Source organism: Bubalus bubalis, chromosome 11 (assembly GCF_019923935.1).
Source record: "Bubalus bubalis isolate 160015118507 breed Murrah chromosome 11, NDDB_SH_1, whole genome shotgun sequence".
Lineage (NCBI taxonomy): Eukaryota > Metazoa > Chordata > Mammalia > Artiodactyla > Bovidae > Bubalus > Bubalus bubalis.
Genome location: NC_059167.1, coordinates 80,480,622 through 80,498,779, shown reverse-complemented (window position 1 = coordinate 80,498,779; position 18,158 = coordinate 80,480,622). Strand labels below are relative to the sequence as shown.

At 41.4% G+C, this 18,158-nt stretch overlaps 1 pseudogene and 2 gene segments (V, D, J or C); 1 reads left to right on the top strand and 2 right to left on the bottom strand.

Moving 5' to 3' along the window:
- Positions 1-18,158, bottom strand: part of LOC102415345 — a gene marked incomplete in the record, with an annotated part of 786,957 nt that overhangs the window by 190,720 nt on the left and 578,079 nt on the right.
- On the top strand, positions 3,859-5,042 carry LOC102394008 (annotated as a pseudogene).
- On the bottom strand, positions 7,631-9,006 carry LOC102393682. The segment is given in 2 exon segments: positions 7,631-8,370; positions 8,559-9,006. Coding segments are annotated over 2 exon segments (447 nt in total).

The following is an 18,158-nucleotide window of genomic DNA, read 5'->3' as shown; positions in this document are numbered from 1 at the left end:
AAGCATTATAATGATATGCTATGCATGTTGCATGCTAAGTTGCTTCAGTTGTGTCCAACTCTGTGCGACCCCATGGACAGCAGCCCACCAGGCTCCCCTGTCCCCAGGATTCTCCAGGCAAGAATACTGGAGTGTGTTGCCATTTCCTTCTCCAGAATGATAAGGCAATCTGATAGGTAAATTTTTATATCCTCTGATAGGCTGATCTTTCTGTCCAAGAGTACACTGTGACTTCTAGCAGAAAGACAAAACAAAGATATTTAATTCATAAAATCTATTTCCTGATCTGAACCTTTTAAAAAAAGTCAGAATAGAGTGGGAATTTGTTATGAAATATTAATGAAGGTCACATACACGTACACAGACACACTTCAAGTCATCACAAAGCTCTGCTCTGAAATAATACTTAAAAGAAAAGAAACATCTAGTTTAGCAGTAGTGAATCCAAACCTGGACAGGAGTCAGTGGGAAGAAAGACACAAGCTGCAATGAGTGAGTACACACCAGCTGTGGATTTTAAGGTCTTTTCTAGGATTGTGGGCTACATTCTTAGGGTCAACAGTATCTGGATGACTTGGCCTTTCTGTTGCAAAATTCCAGAAGCTGCCATCACACAGAATAAAATATTATTGGCCCTCTCTGGAGTAGTGCCATGGGCAGGCACTGCTTGTTGGGCCTGGGGTCTCTAGGGTTCTTGTCTCATACTTTGTGACAGACTGAGGGAGCAGTGATTGCTTGGTCTATACTTCTTTTGCATCTTTCCTTTCAACTGCAGTGACTTCAATGAGGGTAAATATAATTCTGAAGTGTTACCTTGAATTTATTTAGAAAAAGAGATATTTCATGACTTTTATTGGACAATGACTGAAAATGTCTCCTTTCCCCCAGAACTTCACTTTGGCTGATACAATGTTAGTCTTCCCACAGTCATCATTAATTTTTCAAACATTTGTTGCACTAGGAGAGACTTAGGTATTGCCTTAAGGTATGTAACCAGGACATATGCTAATTCAGCTAAAAAAATTTAAACTTGAGCTACTCAAACTTCAGGGCTAATGCAGAAAACACAGTTAAATTACAAGTAAGAATGTAAGCAATCCCCCAGAGGTCACTTTTCTGCAAATGAATCATTTACATTTATTTAGTGATATAATCCATGAACATCTTTAGTTTTATAAATTAGATATGAGTTTCTATGAATAGTAACAGTAAAGGAACACCTTAAAATAGTTTTGCCTTTTGAAAATGTACCCTGTTGTCTACTGTTCTACGAACAAACCAACCAACAGAACAACAAACTGCTCCCTCACCTCTGTTTTGTTCTCAACTATAACTTACCTGCTTTCTTTCCCAACACAATTTCTCAAATGAACTCTCTTTTCTGCTTCTATAGCTTTACTTCCCATTACCTCTTTGTTTCTTGTGTACTCAGCTGTGTCCAACTCTTTGCGACCCCATGAACTGTAGCCCATCAGGTTCCTCTGTCCATGGAATTTTCCAGGCAAGAATACTGGAGTGGGTTGCCATTTCCTACTCCAGGAGATCTTCCTGACCCAGGGATCGAACCTGTGTTTCTGGTGTCTCCTGCATCGGCAGGTGGATTCTTTACCAATTGTGCCACATTATTTTTGTTTAACCAATTTCAATTCATTATCCATCCTCCCAACTCAGGACACTGTTTCTGCCGAATGCACTAGAACTCCCTTGCTGCAAATCCAGTGGTCACCTTTGTTATTATCTTGCTCAACCTCTCGGCAGTCCCCTCTTTCAGTTATATACATCCCTCTCTGGCTCTTTGTATTTTCCCCTGCCATATGGTCACTACCTCTCGGTCCTCTTTGCTGTGTTTTTTCCCTTTTCTGCTCAGCTTTGTGTCATAGTACCCAAATCTGATTCAAGTTCTCATCTCTTCAGTAACTCTATTTATTCCCAGAAAATCTATCTCTCCATGTCCCTTGGCTTTACATGCTATCTACATGTCAATGACAGCTGAAGTTTTAGATCTATCCCTGATCTCTTTATTAAGTTCCAAACTCATTTATTGAACTTTCTCTATGGCATCTTCATTTAGATTTCTAATGGGTATCATAAACCCAATATGGCTAAAATATTAATCGTAATTTCTCTTCAAACCTGTTCCAGTTTTTTGGGCTCCAAAATTACTGCAGATGGTTACTGCAGCCATGAAATTAAAAGACACTTGCTCCTGGGAAGAAAAGTTATGATCAACCTAGACAACACATTAAAAAGAAGAGACATTACTTGCCAACAAAGGTCTGTCTAGTCAAGGCTATGGTTTTTCCAGTAGTCATGTATGGATGTGAAAGTTGGACTAAAAAGAAAGCTGAGCACTGAAGAACTGATGCTTTTAAACTGTGGTGTTGGAGAAGACTCTTGAGAGTCCCTTGGACTGTAAAGAGATCCAACCAGTCCATCCTAAAGGAAATCAGTCCTGGATATTCATTGTAAGGACTGATGTTGAAGCTGAAACTCCAATACTTTGGCCACCTGATTTGAAGGACCGACTCATCGGAAAAGACCCTGATGCTGGGAAAGATTGAAGGGGATGACAGAGGATGAGGTGTTTGGATGGCATCACTGACTCAATGGACATGAGTTTGAGTAAAGTCTGGGAATTGGTGATGGACAGGGAGGCCTGGCGTGCTGCAGTCCATGGAGTTGCAAAGAATTGGACATGACTGAGCAACTGAACTGAACTGAACTGAGTCTTACCTATGTCAGGAAGTCACATCCAAATGTACCTAATTGCTTAGGACACACATCAAGTAATCATTCTTAGTTCTGCTCCTTTTTCTTTGCCTTCTCACTCACTTAAACCATAAATTAGTTCTGTTAATATCACTGTCAAATATGTCTCATATTTGCATATTTCTTTTCATCTCCTTTTTTTTCATCCTAGTCCAAATCACTATCTTTTTACAAGGATTATTTCAACATTTCAACAGTCTGCTAAATGGTCTCCTCCCCACTACCCTCTGCTACTTCTGCCTCCCTGCCTCTCTTTATCTACTTTCCATACCAGAACCAAGTAATGTTTTTGAAGAAGGTAAATGAAACCATGTCACTGGCCTATTTACCTTTTCCAGCAGCTTCTCATTATACTTATTAGTAGATATCCCAGTCTTACTCACTATGGCTTTTGTAAGCATCTATGTGACACCTCAAGGAAACATCTCACACCAACTTCTTTCTCATTCACTCTGCTCATCTCATTCCTAGTCCTGGAAAATTCCAGGCTTTCTCCCATTTTAAAGCTTTTTATTTGATTTCCCTATACCCCAAATCCTTTCTCCCCATTTCTTAGCAGGACCTGTTCTTTCTTTTCATTTGAATGCCAGCCTAAATATCAGAGACTTTTTCTCCCTGACCAATCAATGAAAGTGTTCTCCACTCTTGCTCTGTCTTATAATTTTCTTTTATTTTCCTCTGAACATTTATAAGATATGGTATACCTTGTTCATTTACTCACTAGAACATTAATTCAATGGGAGAAGCTTTTTTGTTTATTTTGTTCATTGCTATATCTTCTGGACTTAGAACATACCTGATACATAGTAAGTGCTTGGTAAATATTGGTGGAATGAGTGAATTTGTTTATTCCTGTATTTCTTATGTCCCTCTCTGCATCATACTGATATAAGCTTCATGGGTGGAGGGACTTTGCCTTGTTTATTTTTGTGTACACAATGTCTAGGCTATTGTCTGGTCCAAAACAGTCCCTCAATAAATATTTATTGAACAAACACGCAGAGCCTAGAATGGGAGAAGAGCAGGCTGTCTAAGCAGCACGCCCGGCCTCCTTGCCTCTCTTCTCCTCACCTGGCTCTCGCTGCCTGCTCTTCTGCTTGCTTGGTGCCCGGAATACCTTCCACCATGGCTACCTTGGCGAGCTCCCACTTGAACAAAGGCATCAAGCAGGTGTCCATGGCCCTACCTCAGGGCAAGAAAGTCCAAGCTATGTACATCTGGATTGACGGTATTGGAGAAGGACTGCACTGCAAGATCTGAACCTTGAATTCTGAGCCCAAGTGTATAGAAGAGTTGCCTGTGGAATTTTGATGGCTCTAGTTACTTTTCAGTCTGAAGACGCCTACAGTGACATGTATCTTGTCCCTGATGCCATGTTTCGGGACCCTTTCCACAAGGACCCCAACAAGCTGGTGTTCTGTGAAGTCTTCAAGTACAACCGAAAGCCTGCTGACACCAATTGAAGGCACACTTATAAACGGATAATGGACATAGTCAGCAACCAGTGCCTATGGTTTGGAATGGAGCAGGAATATACCCTCATGGGCACAGATGGGCACCCCTTTGGTTGGCCTTCCAACGGCTTTCCTGGGCCCCAACATCCATACTACTGTGGTGTGGGAGCGGACAAGGCTTACCGCAGGGACATTGTGGAGATTCACTACCCGGCCTGCTTGCAGGCAGGCATCAAGATCCGGGATAGGAACGCCGAGGTCATGCCTGCGCAGTGGGAATTCCAGATAGGACCCTGTGAAGGAGTCAACATGGGAGATCATCTGTGGGTGGCCCATTTCATCTTGCATCATGTGTGCGAAGACTTCAGAGTGATCGCCACCTTTGATCCTAAGCCCATTCTTGGGAACTGGAATGGTGCCGGCTGTCACACCAACTTTAGCACCAAGGCCATTTGAGAGGAGAATGGTCTGAAGTACACTGAGGAGGGCACTGAGAAACTAAGCAAGGGGCAGCAGTACCACATCTGAGCCTACGAACCCAAGGGGGCCCTGGACAACGCCCGGCGCCTAACTGGATTCCATGAAACATCCACCATCAAGGACTTCTCTGCCGGTGTAGCCAACCTTGGTGCCAGCATCCACATCCCTCGGACTGTTTGCCAGGAGAAGAAAGGCTACTTTGAAGACCGTCGCCCGTCTGCCAACTGTGACCTCTCTGCCATGACGGAAGCCCTCATCTGCACATGTCTTCTGAACGAAATGGGCGATGAGCTCTTCCAGTACAAGAACTTAACAGCAACTCTGGATATAAAGAAATAGTCGAATGCTACCTTCAAAATACTGAGAAAGTCACCAGAAGTGCTCTGTACTTTCCCTGTCATTAAAAAACCCAATGGAAATAGCTTCTTTTCTCCAATACTGGAAATACTGATAGAATTTCAACATAAAGTCTTATATTCAGTCAAAATATTAATAAAGTGTGAGGGTAGAATAAAGATATTTTCAGGCATGCAAAGAGTGATGGAAGAAAATTCCCATGCAGCTTTTATTACAGACGTTTCAGAGAATGTGTTTTATCCAAAATAAGGACTGAACCAAAAAATGAAGATACATGAGGTTCAAGATGCAAGATAACCAATACGGTGAGCAATGCTAAAAAGTCCTAGGATAACATTTGTGCAACAAAGTCAAAGAGTGATTAGTTCACACAGGGCCGATGATAGAGGTCAAGGAACAGAGAATCTGTAGGAAAAAAAGAAAAAAAAATGGATACTCTACTTGATATATTTGATGCATTTGGGAGAAATTATTCACAAATATTTAAAAAAATCTGTTGAAGAACTCACAGAATAAATAGGAAATTGATATAGGACAAATAAAAAAATGAGGCAATTATTAACTAAAAGTTCCTTTCTGATAGCTCAGTTGGTAAACAATCCGCCTGCAATGCAGGAGACCCCAGGTCAATTCCTGGGTTGGGAAGATCCCCTGGAGAAGGGACAGGCTACCCACTCTAGTATTCTGGCCTGGAGAATTTGCAGAGTTGGACATGCATGAGTGACTTTCACTTTCACTTTCAGTTGTACTAGAAAGGAAATGTAATCACTGTACTCATTTTGGCTGGACAGTGACAGTATTGACATGGTCATAATCATATTTGTCATGACTATCAGTTTAACTCCATATTGTGATATAACCACGTTAGGAAGGTGAGAGTGATGATGTGTTACCATAAAATAAAGTCAGTAGATAATGTCTAATATTTTTTAAAAATGTATTTATTTTTAGTTGGAAGATAATTACTTTACAATGTTGTATTGTTTTCTGCCCATACATAAACATAAATCAGCCATAGGTAGATAATATCTAATACTGACAAATCAAGGAGAAAGCGTATAACTTAGAAACTGCTAAAATGGAGTTGGATTGACAGTGGGAGTAGAACATCATATTGCTGTAGTTTTTTTTTTTGATGGGATGGGAGTGGGAGAACAGACCTTTGTAATGCCTCTTACTTTTTAGATATGTGCCGGTAGTATTTTGATTTAAAAAAATCTTTGATTTTAAAAGAAAAAGATTTAGTTATAAGTTAATGTGTGCATTATTTTACTGAGCAACAAGAACAATAATAACAATAGTACGTGCATGCTAAGTCACTTCAGTGGTGTTTGACTCTTTGCAACGCTATGGACTGCAGCCTGCCAGGCTCCTCTGTCCATGGGGATTCTCCAAGCAAGAATACTGGAGTGGGTTACCATACCCTCTTCCAGGGGATCTTCCCAACCCAGGTATCGAACCCACATCCCCTGTGTCTCCAGCATTGAGGAGGATACTTTACTGCTGAGCCACTGGGGAAGGGAAATCCCTATTAACAATAGTTCTCATGCTTATGTTAAGAATTTCACTGAGGGTGAGGAATAATGATGCAAGGAATTCTTGGTGAAGCTAAAGTAGAGAACCAACAAGTGAGACCCACTGGGTTTGATAATTTGTTTCATGAATTTTCATAAACGCAGTTTTCTGTTAGAGTTCTCCATGTGAGAAACTTAGAATCTGTATTTTTCCCAAAGCAGTTGTTGAGCTTCCCCAGGGCCACTTTACCCAGTTTTTTATCTTCCCACTCAAACCAAACATAAAGTTATCCTTCTACAAGGTTTTCTAAGGCCATTTGATGTTTTTCCTAATATGATTTAAAAAGGTCAATAATTGATGGGTATTATTAGAAAAGAATTTGGAAGCTAAAATTATTATTCAGTCAGTTCAGTTCAGTCGCTCAGTCATGTCCGACTCTTTGCGACCCCATAAATTGCAGCACGCCAGGCCTCCCTGTCCATCACTAACTCCTGGAGTTCACTCAAACTCACATCCATCGAGTCGGTGATGCCATCCAGCCATCTCATCCTCTGTCGTCCCCTTCTCCTCTTGCCCCCAATCCCTCCCAGCATCAGAGTCTTTTCCAATGAGTCAACTCTTTACATGAGGTGGCCAAAGTACTGGAGTTTCAGCTTTAGCATCATTAGGTGCTTGTTATTTACATCCCATTCATTTCTCCAAAGATCTGAGGTATTAACACATCAGTGAGTATTAGTAAACTTATGATGCATCTGAATCTATTATACTACTAATAATATCTACCACTTATATAATACTAACTATGGACTGGCTTCCCCAGTGGCTCAGTGGTAAAGAACCTGCCTGCAATGCCATAGATGCAGGAGACGTGGCTTCGATCCTGGGTCGGGAAGATCCCCTGGAGAAGGAATGGCAACCTACTCCAGTATTCTTGTCTGGAGAATCCCATGGACAGAGGAGACTGGTGGGCTACAGTCCATAGGGTCACAAAGAGTCAGACATGACTGAAGCAACTTAGCATGTACATGGACTGGGGACTATTTCAAGCACGTTGCATGTGTTATCACATGTCATCCCACAAATAGGAGTTAGGTACTGTGGTTAACGGTTTCCCTTTTTTTTTTTTTAAATAATTGAGTAAAAACTGAGGCATATAGAAAGGTAACTTGACCAAGATCATCCAGTTAGCAAGAGGTGGAACCAGTATTTTTATACCCTGGCAATTTAGCTCCAGAGAGTGTATATTCTACTTCTTATGCAATAGCTCATATATTGTTCTAGTTAACATACTTGGTGATGATGCTTTAGCGATTAGGGGTGGTCTGCAGGGGGGAAATCTTAAATTTAAAAAGTTTTTGAAATGCATCATTTGGAATATATTTTAGTTGGTCAAAGGAGTCTCATCGGTCTGATGAAAGAGACAGATGAATATGGAAAGACAAGGATGAGAAGAGATGATGCCTTTCAGCTTCAGAGTTTGGGTACAGGTTCCAGATGTCTGCAGAGCACTGTGTCTCCACAGCACAGAAGTAGATGGCAGAGTCTGTGGGCTGGGAGGCTGTGATGTTCAGGGAGCTGTAACGTTCCCTGCTGTTTATTGTGGCACTTACTCTTCCTTTCCTCTTCATCTCTAGGCTCAGAATAAGCAAGGAGATGATGCCTCCTCCAGGATTCTGTTGCAACCACTGTAAAGTGGTCATTCCTTCTAAGTAATTACAGTTGATTGTGACGAGGTCTCCTTCCTGGGCACTCAGGTATTGGGGACTCTGCTCCACTCCATTTTTACCGCTTACCCCTGTTCTCAAAGACATTGGCAAGCAGAGAATATTACCATTAGTGCGGCATTTCTACAGATTTCTTTCCTTACACATTTCCAAGAGGGCACTCCAATTTAGTCACTGGGAATCCCTTATCCCTTTCAGAATTTTGAAAAAATATCCATTTATTCTTCATCTTCCCATATCCAGAAACTCCCCAACTTACAGTGTAACTGAAGCCACAGAATAGCCAACGAAACTTGCTGGGTCTTCACCATTTTTACCACAGGTCTCTGTTACAGAATTTTGAATATATGTTAGTTGTTCAAAGGAGTCTATTATTGCTGTAAGTTCTCCTCATTTACTTTAGAAATCAAAAGGGATTTCCACCCCATCAAAGGCAGCACAAATGCACACGTCTGCACTATTTGTAGGGCCACCTGTACAGCAAACCATCCATGGTCTTTTAAATAAAACGTCCACATTGCCACCTAGTGGCATCACACACAGCCGTTCATGATGTAGGCCAAACACTCTGATGTAAAACACCAAGACGAAACTGGAACCAAAGTCAGGATCAGCCCTTGGTGCCCTGGGAGTTAGGGTAAGATGAGGACTGGAAGTCCAGTGATTCCTCGGCTTCAGCTGGCTATGCTACACCAAGTAGAGTAGGTGACAACCTGTGCACTTTGTATTGTATGTTTCTGAAAACCCAAGGACAGCTCTGTTCTGGTTTTTAAAAGTATTCCTTATGAACATCCCTGGTTTCTTCATATGACATCCTTGATTCTTCACATGATATTATTTTGAGCTTATAGTTGTTTTCTACTTTTGAGACTCCTTTCCAGCCTGTATCCCCGCCACTGGAAGTGCCCTTTAAGAGATGAATCTAGGGTCATGTTTGTCAAAAGTGACCTTGTTTTCCTGACTATAACATATCAAGTCTGGGTAAATCCTGGGCTTACGAATTTGGAGTAGGGGTATAGAAATGGTAGTTAGACAATATTTGTCACTAGAGCTATAAAACCCTATTAAGTTCCAGTCAGAGTCATCTCTTGGCAAATGAAAGCTAGGTAGGTTCATACTCAGGTTATTGTGGAGCAGAAACTAGCAGGCTTACAGTGGAAGCTGGTCTCCCAAGAGAACTGATTATACTTTCTGAGAGAACTAGGTTTAGAAAGAACAGCAAATTGATGGCTTTCTTCTTCCTGTGAGGTCTAGCTGTATTTTTTGCAAATGGGTTTTATGAGATTCACCTGTATCCTTTCAAACACTCTCCTTTTCCTTGAGCTAGTATGAGTGGGTTGTACAACCAGTTCATGTTCACAAAAGATACTGTAAGTCCAGGGTCCCTGGTTCTATACACCACAATCAATTTTCAGAAAAATATATGCAGAAGGTTTCACCATTAAATTTTATTTTGGCTGTTACAATCCACCTAATATGATCTAACATTATAGCTACCTAACTCAACATTGTGCTATCATTTAACAGGCATACCTTACATGAATTCATGTTAGATGACCATGAACAAGTCAGGATGAGGGATAAAATTGTGCGACACAACAGGACAGTTTTCTGTGTGGAATCTTTACATGCGGCCATTCCCTCATGTGGGGAAGCCATGGACAGCAGCATTATACAGAAGGGCAAAGTGAAATGTGAATGTGGTTGGGAGCCAAATAGATTTAAGTTTGAGTGTTAATTAGCCTTGCCACTAACTAACTGGATTGGGTTTTGAGAAGTTACCACAATTTCAGTCCCGTTTCCTGTAAAATGAGGATAACAATACCAAACTGTGGTTTTGTGGTGAGAATTACAGATAACGTGGGAGTTAGCAAAGTATAGTGGTTGAGAATGCAGGATTTGGGGGACTCTACCTGTACTCTCGGAGAAGGCAATGGCACCCGACTCCAGTACTCTTGCCTGGAAAATCCCATGGATGGAGGAGCCTGGCGAGCTACAGTCCATGGGGTCGCTAAGAGTCAGACACGACTGAGCGACTTCACTTTCACTTTTTACTTTCATGCATTGGAGAAGGAAAAGGCAACCCATTCCAGTGTTCTTGCCTGGAGAATCCCAGGGACGGGGGAGTCTGGTGGGCTGCCGTCTATGGGGTTGCACAGAGTTGGACACGACTGAAGAGACTTAGCAGCAGAAGCAGCAGCACCTGTACTCTAAGCTGGCTCTCTTACTGACTGTTCTCAGGCAAGTTAGTTAGTTTCTCTGTGCCTCAGTTTCCTTGGTGCTAATAATTGTACCCACTTCATGGGGCTGTAGTAAACATTAAATAAATAATGTGTGTGATGCACTTAGAACAATACTTCATACATTAAGTGCTTAACAAATGTTAGCTATTATCATTATTGATAGTATTATAGGGCCTGTGATCACTCAGCAAATGATACATGATATTATTATCTTATTATTTTCCCAATGAAACACAAAATAGTAAATGTCTTGCAAACATTTGAGCCAATTTAAGTTTACAGAAAGTGCCTTGAATTTAGCAGCTTTGTCTAAAAGAATCTTATAAAAATTTAATGATATGAATGAACAAATGAATATTTATAAAACAGAAACAGACTCATAGACTTCAAAAACAAATTTACAGTTACCTAAGGGGAAAGGTGGCAGGGGGATAAATTAGTAATCCTACACATTGCTACTCAATCCTACACAAATCCTGTACAGCTTTGTACCCATTGAGAAGTTCAATAAGTCTTTTCTCAAGAAGGCATGATCTTTATTTTCTAATCCTCTTACCAATGTGTTGGTCCATGCTAAATTCTTCACTTTTCAACTAACTGATCAATGAATGTTTGGAGAATGATTACTTAATAGTTTAGGTTGAGTCTTTTGAGTACAAGGGTGTTTCTTATTATTTTTGTTGTTTTAGAAAACAACAAAGAAAGAAAAAAAAGAAAAAAAATGCAGCCAGTGTTTGAGAGAACTTTGAATATTCTGTTTATGTTGCTTTGGAAAAGAAAAGGTAGAATACCATACTGATTATTTTGATTCAAAATATTATTTTGATTATATAAAGCAGGGATACCTTCACAAAGATTAATGATGTCTGGTTGTAAATATAATAATTTCTGTGAACTACCAAATTCTTCCACTCTATAGAAGACAGTGCTATCTATCTATCTGTCACTCCATTCAGTTTCTTAATTGGGTCCTCAAGGGAGAGAATACGACTTATTGATCACAACAGCCTGGGTCAGGGGTGGAGGTTGAGGCTGTGTGGTGTGGTAAACTAGGGGGTTGGTAAGTCTTGTTAGGTGGTCGGGACTAGGTAGAGATTGCTGTAAGAGGGCAGAATTGCTATAGTGCTTTGAGACCTGATCTGTTTCTTTTAGCCTATCTTTTCTCATTTCATCCCCATGTTATACTGTGTGATTATTTTTATTTCTCTTTTACAGATGAAAAACTAAAGCTCTGAGACACCAATTAATGTGGCCAAATTTGCATAGCAGATAAGCAGTTGGGCCAAGACTGGGATGCAAGTTATTACAACCTAATTCCTAAATATCCTTTAAGGAAGCCTCAAAGCACAGGGGAGAGCTGGCTTAATTGAGAGCAGGTCCATTTCTGAGACCCTTTCCCCTCAACCCATTTTCAGTCAAAGAACTGCGGTGCCCCTGGAATTCAAAGCGATTATAGCTGATTTCATTTTCCCTGTCTTCTAACGACATCCTGGCAGACTGTGAGAGAGCACAGGGCTCCTTGGTCAGAGGCTCCCAGCTGCACTGCACCTGTTACCTGAGCCCCTGAAGTTTTTGCACAGCTTCCCCGGTGCCCTTGGCACTGTGTCTCTGAGTAGTACATGGCCAAGTTGGATACCTGGATAGAATATTTTGCAATAGGGAAACTTCTGTCTTTAACATTTCTGGCTCCAAAATTTTTGCTGTTTTTCTTGTCTCTTCCTGAAGAAACTACAGGGTTTGTTGGGATATTGGATCTCTTAACATTCTTCTGGCTTTCTTGAAGCCTTGTTTTCTCTCTATTTCCTTCCCCAGCCTAGGCATCATTTTGTCTAGTTTTTCAGGGCTGAAAGAATTGCTCTTCAGGTATATAAGCTTGCACTGAGGTTAGATGATGTTGGACCTGAGTATTTGCAGTCTTTATTTCTGGTCTCAGAGTGAGTGGCTCAAGGCTAGTGGTGCCCATTTGGGAAAAGGCTGGGTAAAGTCCTTGGACTAACAGAGAAGGAATTCCATAATTGTGTGTGTGTGTGTGTGTGTCTGTGTGTGTAACCTTCATTGCTTTAATAGGTGGAAAATGAATCACAATGATCTATTTTTATGTTTCTCTGCTAAGGAACTTGTATACCTCATTATAAATTGGCTGTCCATTTATACTTCTTTTTGTAGATTGCCCATTTTTCCTCCAGAGAAATTAATGTTTTTATTATTGATTTATAGAAGACATTTTAATTAAAAGGGTATTATCAGAAAATCACAGGGTACATATTTTAAAATAACTGATGGCAAAGAACATTCCTTTCCTGCATTGCTGGTCTTGTAGGTTCGATCAATGAGCTATTAGAGGACAATTTATCCCCTGCTCGGTACGGGCAGGGTTTTGAAGACACACAAGAGTGCACACAAAACAGTGTCTGGTGCTCAGATGGAGGATTTCTGCAACTGAAAGGACGTTGACTTCTAACCTGAGGGGCCTGCAAACCTTTATAATCTTTCTCTTCATTTTTCATGATGTATTGGACATACCCAAAGAGGAAGGAAGACCCACATTTCGTAGGTATAGTTCAATGTCAGGTGCATCCCTTAAGAGAGGGTTACATGGCCCCCTGCCTGGGTCACTGAGTCTCCAATGGTTCTTCCTGAAAAACAAGGCTTTTGTCATGATGAGCAGAAAGAGCATGGCATTCAACTAATAAATATGGGTGATAAGAGAAATTATAAATCCAGCCAGTTTTAAGCTGTCATTTTTCTCATCAGAAATAACAACAACCCAAGCGTCAAGGTGAAAGTAGAGATCATGGCTGCTCCAGGCCTGGGGGCTGGGGTGAGCTGCACTTTCTCTTGGCTTGGACTGGCAGCCCTGTCCTGGAAGAACCACACAACGTATGTGAGGGCTGAGCTGTGGGTTTGTGCCAGTGGTTGCACATCCTTCCTTTTGGCTTGAGGTGTTTGTGCTTTTCGGTAGTGATTTCTCTTTCAGAAGTGAAACTCACAAGTCATTAAAGCTACTGGGTCCTTAGTGGTACATACAAGTACTGTGATTCCATATTTGATTCTTTCTTATCTTAGAGATGCCAAGACACACAAGTGCTTCTCAACCGGTGGAAGAACCACAACAAAAATAAAACACAGTGGCACCCTACCTTGGACTATGGAGTGAACCTCTCACATTTCTGCTGATTCTTGCTGAATTAGTGACAGAGACAGAAGTGCAGGCTTGTGAGATACATGCTGCCCTTTCAGTGTCTAGTTAAACCAATAGGAATGAATAATAATTATAAAAAATAAGGCTTTGCATATATTATTCCACATGACAATAAAAAGGTGTTAATACTATTCTATTCCCATTTCACGGATGATGGAACAGATAATCAGAAAGCCTAAGTAAACTATCCAAGGTCATGCACTGTTCAAAGTGGTGAAGCCAAAATTAGTACCAGGTCTGTCTCTCCACTGCCTGAGTTCACAGTTTATTCAATAGATATTCACTAGGCTTGCTGTTACTGCTGCTAAGTCGCTTCAGTCGTGTCCGACTCTGTGCGACCCCAGAGACGGCAGCCCACCAGGCTCCCCCATCCCTGGGATTCTCCAGGCAAGAACACTGAAGTGGGTTGCCATTTCCTTCTCCAATGCATTAAAGTGAAAAGTGAAAGTGAAGTCGCTCAGTCATGTCCGACTCTTAGTGACCCCATGGACTGCAGCCTAACAGACTCCTCCATCCATGGGATTTTCCAGGCAAGAGTACTGGAGTGGGCTTGAGACACCATCAAGTCCATCAAATAATATGAATTCAATATTTGTGGAATAAATGAATGAATCAATATATGAGTGAATGAAGTATTTGATTTCGGAGCCTGGGGGTTTAACTAGAACCTAAACCCTTCTAAACATTACTTATTTACATCTCTGCTCCTAGCCTTGGAAGAGAAGACAACCAAAAAGCCCCAGGCTTTGCTAAATGATTTTTTATGATGATATAGCTTCTTCTATGATGGAAAAACTGAACTGTTACCTAGAGAGGTAAGTTGGGATCCTGTGTAGGTTCACAAACTGGCCCCCATACGTGGAGGGCAAGGAGAGGCTAAATAAAGAGGTGGACCACTTTAGGTTGGTAGGTGGCAGTTTTAATAAGCAAAGGAATTTCCTTATGAGGCTTGTTCTGGGCAGCCAGAGGATGAGAAGATCTCTGAACACACCCATTAGAATTTTATAAATTCATCTAGAGGCCTTACCTGGTTTATGGGTCTCAACATCATATAGCTCTTTCAAGGTTTCATCTTTGAAAGTTGTTGCTTGTGCAGGAAGAGTGGGTGGAACATACATTTTAAGGTCAGGTACAAGTCCAGTTCTCTGGTCACACCCTCATGATCTCCTCCAACACCTGCATAGACTGCACCTATGGGGAACACAGTGAGTGCTTCTCCTTCTGAGTTTGTAAAACAGCTCATGGTAAAATTCAGCCTCTTATTTGGCTTGATTAATAACTTATTTATATATTTATTTTCTTCTGCAGATAGATCTTTCCTAGTACCTGGGACTCTGCCACGGCTGGGGTCAGCATAGGTAAAGGACTTATATTCAGTCTTCAGGTACCAAGAAGAAGTACATCTCACCAGCTCAGAGGTAGGTGTAGAGGTGATGTACCACATCAACTGGCATAGTTAATTTGCCCTAACTCTACTCCACAAGGTTGAACTATTATCAGATTAATGCAAGGTCTCTCCATGCTCTTGTCTGAACATCTGTATCTGGACAATTTGAATAATGGCAGTTCAAACTAAAGACCAGGGCCAGCTTCAAGGGTGTGAATTCTGTGCCGTCTCATAAGACCCTACGCCCAAAAGGCTGCATGCTTTGTTTAATGCTCTGCTGTTGCCATCTTGACATTCTTAGGAAGTTTTGCACATGAGGTACTACACTTTCATTTTGCACTTGGCCCTGCAAGTTATGTAGATTGTCATGCTAAAGGCCTCTATCTCCTAGAGATAGAGGAGGTCACTCAATATGATGAGACAGCAGAGATCCTTATCATACAGCCATTCACTGAGGTGAATGGAAAGGAATAGGTCAAGGCTGCATATTGTCACCCTGCTTACATCATGTACACCCTGAGTACATCATGCGAAATGCTGGGCTGGATGAAGCACAAGCTGGAATCAAGATTGCTGGGAGAAATATCAATAACCTCAAATATCCAGATGACACCACCCTTATGGCAGAAAGCGAAGAAATAGAGAGCCTCTTGATGAAAGTGAAAGAGGAAAGTGAAAAAGTTGGCTTAAAACTCAACATTCAGAAAACTAAGATCATGGCATCCAGTCCCATCACTTCATGGCAAACAGATGGGGAAACAGTAGAAACAGTGACAGACTTTATTTTTTTTGGGCTCCAAAATCACTGCAGATGGTGACTGCAGCCATGAAATTAAAAGATGCTTGATATTTGGAAGGAAAGTTATGACCAACCTAGACAGCATATTAAAAAGCAGAGATATTACTTTGCTAACAAATGTCCATCTAGTCAAAGCTATGGTTTTTCCAGTAGTCATGTATGGGTGTGAGAGTTGGACTATAAAGAAAGCTGAGCACCGAAGAATTGATGCTTTTGAACTGTGGTGTTGGAGAAGACTCTTGAGAGTCCCTTGGACTGCAAGGAAATCCAACCAGTCCATCCTAAAGGAGACCAGTCCTGAATATTCATTGGAAGGACTGATGCTAAAGCTGAAACACCAATACTTTGGCCACCTGATGTGAAGAACTGACTCACCCTGATGCTGGAAAAGATCAAAGGCTGGAGGAGAAGAAGATGGCAGAGGATGAGATGGTTGGATGGCATTACTGACTCTATGGACATGAGTTTGAGTAAGCTTCAGGAGTTGGTGACGGACAGAGAAGCCTGGAGTGCTACAGTCCATGGGAGTTGCAGAGTCAGACATGACTGAGCGACTGAACTGAATTGAACTGAACTGATTCACTGAGGGGTGCTGGATTTTCATTTGCCCTCTCCTCTGTGTTTCACATTGCCCTCATCAACATGGGATCATTTTCTCAAGTCCTTGATGTGCACAACTTTGAGCAAGAAGTCTTAAACAGAGAAGAAAGCTCCAGTATATGTTCTCAGGGAGATGCCATCTTTATGTATCTGAGATCAGGACTCCTTTTTATCATTTCCCCTCAAACTCACAGATCATTACAATCAGAGGATTCCCAGTAGTCATCCAATGTGTCTCCAGCTCTTCACTGGCAAGTATAGAGACACCAGTTGCTCCTGAATAGGCTTCTTTTTATGGAAGAAGGCTCTGAGCCCAGAAGAACATCAGACACCACCGGTTCTGACTATATAAAAATTTATTTAAATTTTTTATTTATAATCACCAAGCTGTACATTACATCCCCAGAACCTGTTAATCTTTCAACTGGAAGCTTGTGCCTTTTTAATGACTTTTTGCTTTTGATGTTAACACAACAGTCTTCCCTGCCTTCATCTTTTTTTTTTTTAATCAGTGAATCACTAATGATACATTTATTTTTTATCATTTAATAGTTATTTATTCATTTGGCTGTGTTGAGTCTTAGTTATGGTGTGTGGGCTCTCTAGTTGTGGCACGTGGGCTCTCTAGTTGTGGCTCATGGGCTCTGTAGTTGCAGTGGGGGCTTAGTTATCCAGCGACAAGTGGGGATCTTAGTTCCCCAGCCAGGGGTTGAACCCACATTCCTTGCATTGGAAGGCAGATTCTTACCCACTGGACCACCAGAGAAGTTCCCTGATTTCATCTTGACTACCTGTAGTCTATTCTCAACACAACAGCCAGAGTAAGACTTTTCAATGGGAGTTCAGTTCAGTTCAGTTCAGTCGCTCAGTCATGTCTGACTCTTTGCGACCCCATGAATCGCAGCACGCCAGGCTTCCCTGTCCATCACCAACTCCCGGAGTTCACTCAGACTCACATCCATCGAGTTGGTGATGCCATCCAGCCAACTCATCCTCTGTCGTCCCCTTCTCCTCCTGCCCCCAATCCCTCCCAGCATCAAAGTCTTTTCCAATGAGTCAGCTCTTTGCATGAGGTGGCCAAAGTACTGGAGTTTCAGCTTTAGCATTATTCCTTCCAAAGAACACCCAGGACTGATTTCCTTTAGGATGAACTGGTTGGATCTCCTTGCAGTCCATGGGGCTCTCAAGAGTCTTCTCCAACACCACAGTTCAAAAGCATCAATTCTTCGGTGCTCAGCTTTCTGCACAGTCCAACTCTCACATCCATACATGACCACAGGAAAAACCATAGCCTTGACTAGATGGACCTTTGTTGGCAAAGTAATGTTTCTGCTTTTCAATATGCTAGGTTGGTCATAGCTTTTCTTCCAAGGAGTAAGCATCTTTTAATTTCATGTCTGCAATCACCATCTGCAGTGATTTTGGAGCCCAAAAAAATAAAGTCTGACACTGTTTCTGCTGTTTTCCCATCTATTTCCCATGAAGTGATGGGACTGGGTGCCATAATCTTCGTTTTCTGAATGTTGAGCTTTAAGCCAACTTTTTCACTCTCCTCTTTCACTTTCAAGAGGTTTTTTTAGTTTCTCTTCACTTTCTGCCATAAGGGTGGTGTCATCTGCATATCTGAG